Source organism: Sinocyclocheilus grahami, unplaced genomic scaffold, assembly GCF_001515645.1.
Source record: "Sinocyclocheilus grahami isolate Dianchi unplaced genomic scaffold, SAMN03320097.WGS_v1.1 scaffold149.1, whole genome shotgun sequence".
NCBI lineage: Eukaryota > Metazoa > Chordata > Actinopteri > Cypriniformes > Cyprinidae > Sinocyclocheilus > Sinocyclocheilus grahami.
The window spans coordinates 1,495,704-1,503,497 of NW_015505328.1; the positions used below are offsets into that span (position 1 = coordinate 1,495,704).

Sequence of the window (7,794 nt, forward strand, 5' to 3'; positions counted from 1 at the left end):
ATCCACTGATGTGATGTTTTGAATCGATTTCATGGAAAAGTTGAGGTATTTAAACACTAGATAAGCTGAATTATTGGTCTTGAGACCTCAGGCTATCTGGGACCAATGAAGACAGTCATTCCTAAAGCAACAGCTGCAATGGGACCCCACTCAGAAGTAGCACATAATGGGTCATGCAGGAAATCCCATCCTACCAAGACCTTCTTCTCTCCTTTGGGTTTATCAGTGTCACACAGTTCCAGTTTTAATGAACGAGAGAACAGAAGTGATAATATATAGACATACTTTGTATAAATGTGTATTTAGTCAAGCTAAGAAATTCTCATCTGCTTTGAGGATCATGAACATATTAACACTTTCTCACAACAATTTTAATTATTCAAACTGTTAAATTACATTTCTAAACTAGATTAAAAAGTTGTAGACAAACTTTAAGTTAGCTAGAAAGTTTGAAAAAGTTTAAAAGCTTGCAGTCTGAAAGTTTTAGGTTTGAAGTAGTTTGAAAGTTAAAATAGTTTTAAAGATTAAAGTTTGAATGTTTTCTAGGCAATATAGTCTTTCAGAAAAACAGATAGTATAAAACATATTGATACCTGGGGTGGTTGCTAGGCTGTTTCTAGCATGACTAGCATGTTGCTAACATGTTTTAGCATGATTAGCATTTTGCTAGCACAATTAACATGTTACTAACAAGTTGTTAGCATGATTAGCAAGTTTCTAGCATGTTTCTAGCATGATTACCATGTTACTAGCATGTTGTTAACATAATTAGCAAGTTACTAACATGTTGCTAGCATGATTCTAGCATGATTAACAGGTTTCTATCATGGTTAACATTTTCTTAGCATGATTAGCAAGTTACTAGCACTTTTCTAGAATGATTAACATGTTATTAGCATGGTGTTAGCATAATTAGCATATTTACTAACATGTCGCTAGCATGATTAGCAAAGTTTGTAACACTGGGTTAACATTTTGTTAGTACACATGTTTACAACATGTTACAAGCATGTTGTAAGCATGTTACTAGCATGTTTAACAAGTTGCTAGCATTTTGTTAGCATTATTCTAAAATAAAAAGCTCATGTTTAAAAAATGCCCATGCCTATTTTTTGTCCTAAACAATTTCAACAAAAATTACCATATTTTAATAAAAAAATTAAAGGGATATTTTTAATGCCAACAGTAACACAATTTTCCAAAGAGAATACTCCAGGGCAACACTAATGCCAAAAGATATAACAAAACATTATCATTTTATTCAGGACACATTAACTTTTAACCTGAGGCCATTTTTGGAAAACCAAAAGCACAAAATGACAATTAAATTCACATTAATCCTAAAGCGAGTGTGCACCAGAGAGCAATTTATTAAAGTCAACAAATTTGACCTCATAAATACATTAAGCGGCCTACAATGATGTGGCAGAGAGTTAGGACCATTTACAAAATTAGGAAGACATTAAGTGGCCAATTCATTTGGGTGTAGGGTATACATTTCAGGGGGTTTTCTCTGCCCTTTATCAAACAGACATGGTTGAGTTATCCTAACGACCCAGATGAAATACAGTTGGGGCAAAATACTTAGAAAAAGCATAATAATAAAATATCATAAATACAATAATAAAAATATGCACATATATTTTATATAATAAAACACCAAGAAATATATATATTTTTTAATTGCTTTTTAAATAAATGGTGACAGCAGTGTATTGTTTCTCGTATTTATTCACCCCAGTGTTGCTTTCACCTCTCACAAGTATTACATTTGGAGCAGTAACATCTCTCTGTGGTGCTCACATAAATGTGGCACTGTTCTGGTGCGTGTAAAAGCTATGAAACAGGAAGGAAGAGCTTTTTAGTCGGTTAAGTGAACGTTTACTCCGCTTCACCCAACTTGTTGCTTTTGGCTGCTTCTATCAGCAAAATAAACTCTGATACAAAGGAAGTCACCCTTAAAATAGCTCAGTCCTGCTTTGGCTTTTTAGACATGCTGTGTGGCCGAGTGAGGGTCCACAGTCTTCATGAATACCCTCAGTGAAGGAAACCCTCTTGAGCGCCGGGATTAACCTTTCCGTTTCACTCTAGTCACCAATATCCAAACTGAGGGTCGAGCAGAACAATGGGAATTTCACAGGGCCAGGGTTCGAATGTGTGCTTTTAATTCTAAAGTGCTACTTGGCAAGACGCACTTATCCTCAGAAACATGAGCTCGGAAAAAGTTTTCTTTGAACACTGAGTGTGAAGATCTATCACTTCCAGTCCCCTGACGGCTCCCACATGTGACACGGCAGAAGCTTGAGCTTTGTCCAAAACGGACCTCAGGCCCTACTGACAGACTGAATTCCATCGGCTTTAGAGACGATCAGACTTTAAGACATTTATTTAGTCTCTGATAGAACATTTATGTAACATTAATGCTTAAGAGAATAGTTCACCCAAAATGACAATTTTGTTGTTGTTGTTTTAAAATGATATCCTCAAAGTGTATATATATATATATATACTGTATATATATTTATCATTATAATATAAATTATCTTAAAATGTAATTTATTCCTGTGACGGCAAAGCTGAATTTTTATCAGCCATTAATTCAGAGTCACATGATCCTTCAGAAATCATTATAATATGCTGATTTAATGCTTAAGAAACATTTCTTATCATTATAAATGTTGAAGCCAGTTGTGTTGCTTAATCTTTTTGTGAAGCCTGTGATACATATTTTCAAGATTTTTTGATTAACAGAAAATGTTCAAAAGAACAGCATTTATTTGAAATAAGAAACTTTTGTAACATTATAAATGTCTTACTGTTCATAAATCTAATGCATCTTTGCTGAATAAAAGTATTAATTTCTTTTAAAAAAATGGATACATTTCACTTTGATTATATGAAAACAAATAGTCAGGACATTGTGTTCCACAGAAAAAACTAAGTCATGGGATTGGAACGACATGAGGTTGAGTAAATGATGAACTATCAACTTAAAATTGTGATTAGATATCCAAGGAACTGGATAATACATTTCTTTGCCCTACTCTCATGTTTAAAAGCATCCCTTCATTAAACAGCTGATAGTTTAAGCATTTGAGATTAGCAGAGGATAGCTAGCTACATCCTCAAGTGGTCCGTTTCCTGTAACAAATGATAAAAGACCACAGTCAATCCACAAAAGTCTCCCTCTTTGGACCATTCCTGCTTCTGGGATAATCCTTGGACAAACAGAAGCCACCTTTGACTGGACAAGAATGTTATCGGGATACGCTCTTCCCCCGGCACAGCAGAATTCCACAGTGAACGTATATCGACCCCACACAGACCCCTCCACACCTCCAACAACAGACTAGTCACTATCTGCAGTCTTTCATCAGCCTGCAGCTTGAGTAGTATTAAGAATTACTCCACAGTCACAGCTCACTTTTGATTACTTTTTTAGTAACAGAGTAATTTAACGCGTTATAATTTTCAAAATAGTAATTCGAGTATAGTTAAAAGCTGAGGTCTCTATACGTTATTGCCGCATTACATTGCTGACAGAATGCAGTGTTTTATAATCTAGAGATTGTAAAAAGGATGTAGCATACACACTGTCAGTGGAGTGTGGGAGAAGATGGGCGAGTGCTGCTGCGGGCGGGTAGACGCTCGTGTGTGTGTGTGGGATGCGGGAGAATAAAATGATTCACGGGACTCCCGCAAAATAGAAATATCTAAACATAAAATATCGAAAACAAATAAATTGTTATTCATCTATTGCACAAAAGCAACATGAACTAATATAAAATATAAACGATTAACATGCAGTTTCTGTTTCTATTTAGGCTATAACACGTGTTTGCAGCCTCTCATTATAACACACGAATTGTAGACATTATGAAAGATTCATTATGCTTATATTCATTGTGTTATAACAGTGATTTGTGAGATTGCGATGAACAGATGTCTTTTAGAGATTATAAATGCAGCGCTCTTTGCTGGCATTCTGCCATGCCAAACCATGCACGCAGCAGCCGCTTGCTTTAGTTAAAATAACTGTTCTGTGAATGTTGATGCTTTAATAACAAATATTTATCGGGAGCGTGTATGCTGGGATTTCATGAATTTCATGGAGAAAAAAGTAACTTAACTAGTAATGTAACTAATTACTTTTGAAATAAAGTAATCAGAACAGTAATGTGATTACTTTTAAAAGGAGTAATCAGTAATTAAATTTTCAGAGTAACTTGCCCAACACTGATTAAGACAGATAGACCAGTGCAGGACACTTCATCTGCTGTCCGATGAAATATGTTAACTGCATCCTCATGTGCCTTAAGAACAATTAGCCTGAATTAGGCCTGTGCCTCATTCCACTAAAACAAGCTTTCTTGTGCTATCCATCCTGTTACATTTCAAATACAAAAAAATATGACTTAATTCCTTAAGTAGAGCTACTGAACAAGACAACCTTTCTCTGTCAAGATCTATTAACATCGTCTAATCGGAGTAAGGTACAGTATGTATTTTTCCTGCTTAAAGTCTCAGCGAGGACATTACTAATGTTAGCAGATGTGCTTATACTCCTTTCACTATATTTTATGATAAGCCACTTACTCACTGGTGTAGAATTCAGACAGCACGAACTGCCAAATTGCTTTTTTATGAACTCTGACATACTGAAACGTAGTATGTCTTTTGATAGCGTGCATGTCCTGGTAAAAGGCTTTTATTTTTCTTTCTTTCATTCTTTTGTTTTTAACCATTGCACCACAATATTATTTCAGCCGACTCTGTCTAAAATGGAGCCAAGCGAGATTTTGTTTTCCATTTAAAAAAGGATCTTACAAGTGTCTGCAAATACTAATCTGTAGCTGTTTTATATCCATCAGTATAATTAAGTTAGACGGCGTTGCAAAATGAAGACGAGAATGGAAATGCTGAGAAAAGCAAGTGGGATTTCACCGTTTGGAAGGAACCCTTTAGATCAATTAGAATGATGTTCATGTTGCAGCCATGACTTTTACTTAAAAGCATCACATTAGATTGTTTTTAAAAAACAGACAGGGGTCACCCATTCCATCATTACGTAACACTGAGTCATCACGTCTATTCAACAAAAATGAACCGAGCATAAAACCAACCCGTTTACATTCAGTGTATACTATACTTGAGAAAATAAAAATAAAGAGAAACCTAAATGACATTGTTAAGGACAACTAATTCCAAACTCTTCATGTAATCCATCATACCTGTATATGTTAAAAGTTCAGGTTATGTTTTATGAAAATAAACCGATAGATTCAAATAATTAATCTCAGACTACTCACCAAGATAACAATACTGATAAATAAGAGTGTGTTTTAGATAAATATGGTTTGTTTGTCTAATGAAAGTGACAAAGTCAATGTTAGATGAGTTATCCATGCCAAGAACCCTTTGGTTGTTTCTGTAGGGGTTTCTGTTTGAGAAGCAATTATCATTAACTACTTGGTGACTGACCAGTATGGTACAACCATTATAATTGAACTATAATAATTATAGTGAAAATAAAAATTTAATTATGTAGTAATTTAAATGATCAAGCACTTTTCTTTTATGTAGGAGCGAATAAAATTGCTACACAAATGCATGCACCTATCTAAACAAATGACACTATATTTTTTAATAAATATCTATATACAGTGAAGTCCAAATGTCTGAGCCCACTAATGGAAAATGCTTCTATTTGTTTTTTTAATCATTAAAATATATTACATATAACAAAATAATTAAATTAAACAAATACCAACTTTTTAGGTTGTTCTCAGATATTTGGAAATTTAGTAAATATGTTTTAATCAAATAAAACAAATATTTTATGTAATTTTTTTTTGTCTGCTGCATAAATTTAATTTCTGTCAACTTTGCTTAAAGTTTACGAAAAACAACAAACTCTCAATCATTTAGGGTGGATTGTACAGGGACGGGGAACAAGCTGATGCTTTTAGAAACCATTAGAAAGCCGTGCTGATATCTGCCAGGACAGTTAAAGCTTAGCTCATAATAGAACGATAGATCCTCCTTGCTCTTCCTTCAAGCACTCCCGGGGGTCTGCCCGACTTCCTGTCATTAAAGAGACAGCGCGCCCGACTACCATCTGGGTGACTGACAACCCGCCATCAGCACAACGTGTGGAGTCCACCTGAACATCTGCAAAATCAGCCAGACGTTGCTCGAGCGAGACTCCCCTGCCAGGCGGTTACGTCGTGCAGTGCGAGCAGACAGCGGCTGAACAGAACGACCTGTGTTGATGTAAATCACATTTCTGACAGCTAAAGTTGCCAACGTAATGTTTTTAATAAGACAGGTCTGTCATTGTAAAGTGCTTACTCTGCCTTGTTGCAAAACTCATAGTGCAGTGACCATAAAACACATCCTTACAATCTGGCATCTGAACACCAGCCAAGAACGCAGTTAAGAAAAAACATCTGAGATGTTTCACTGTTGTCTAAACAGTTTTAGATGACAACCGAACAGTTGAATTGTTTAGCGTCAAGAACAGTGCTGATCCCTGTCGGCTTTAGACTCGTAAACGGTTCTGACATGCACATCCTTTGTTTTCACCCACCAAACTTTGCATTTCAGACTTTAAAAACATTTATCTTTCCTCTCAGCCGCTCTACTGAAGAACAGCTGTTCATTCGCTCCTCTCAGCTTACGCAAACTACAACTACTACATAATTGTGTATACAGAAATTGCGATAATTGTGCGATCATCCGTTGTGCAACTTAATAGAACTCACCTTTTGTAACCACTGCGTATAGTTCTCCATGACGTGCTCCAACTGCTGGATCTTTTGGTTGGAGAAGTCTGCTTCAGGTTGAGGTGCGTCCCGCTGAAGTGCATTGGCATTGTACGGCGTGCCCGCTTTAAAGTCTCGACAAGCGCCTCCATCAGCCTCCGGAAGGATAAAAGTGTAGCTACACTGTCCGTTTTGGATCCGGTGATATTTCCGACCACTGCTGCTGTTAGCTTTCGCCGTGGAGCTTCTGAGTCCTTCTTCTGCTCCTCTTCTTTGCTCAGCCCCTCCGCAGTCTGCTACCACCAGCAGCGCTGCCAGGGACAAGCAGCGGCACATGAACCAACCCCACCACATGGCAGGAGCTGGAGGGGAGGGTAAGGTCGCAAATATCAAAGCTCGTTTGAGGGTGCCCTCGGTTCCTTCAGTCCAAAGTCAGGTGGAATCAGTACGAGCAGAGATGTACGGATGGCCTGGGGCATGTGGTGATCACGTCCGGACTGGACCGTTGCCTGGAGGTCATTACTGATCCTGTCACCGGCTCACAAGACACTTTATATCAAGTTGGTCTTCTGGGGAAAAACTGAAGCCTTAAGAAACTGTTGCTAGAAGTGCATGTGAAATGCAGCTGTGCAGTTATGAAGAAAGCAAGACAGCGTCCATGAAGATGTAGTCTGGAGTGTTGTCAGACCTCCCCTGGCGCTCTCTTTCTATGTTTCCTCTGTGTGTGATCGTGCGACTGAATGACTTTGCTCTGGGCTTCTAGCATGCTCTGAGCCTGCCCCTCACAGTGACTGGAGAGGAATGTGTGTGCGTACGTGTGTGTGTGTGTGCGTGTGTGTGTGAGAGAGAGAGAGTGAAAAGGAAAGTGAAGCGTAGCGGGACCCCAGCAAAGAGGATGTTCTCAGTGCTTGAGGATCATTTTACAAGCTTTCTGACCCTATGTTTGTGTAGTAGCCCTGCCTCCAGTACACTGAACCTTCAGTAACATACACACACACACACACACACACATTTAATCTACACATGGACA

The 7,794-nt window shown here is 37.5% G+C and overlaps 1 protein-coding gene across 1 annotated transcript in view; it reads right to left on the reverse strand.

Moving 5' to 3' along the window:
• angpt1 (angiopoietin 1) overlaps window positions 1-7,508 on the reverse strand; it is a 54,899-nt gene extending 47,391 nt beyond the window's left edge. The window contains exon 1 of the mRNA XM_016281271.1: window positions 6,765-7,508. Within this exon, the coding sequence (XP_016136757.1) occupies window positions 6,765-7,118 (354 nt within the window). The 5' untranslated portion in view covers window positions 7,119-7,508. The remainder of the gene's footprint in view (window positions 1-6,764) is intronic.
• Between the last annotated feature and the right edge of the window lie 286 nt (window positions 7,509-7,794).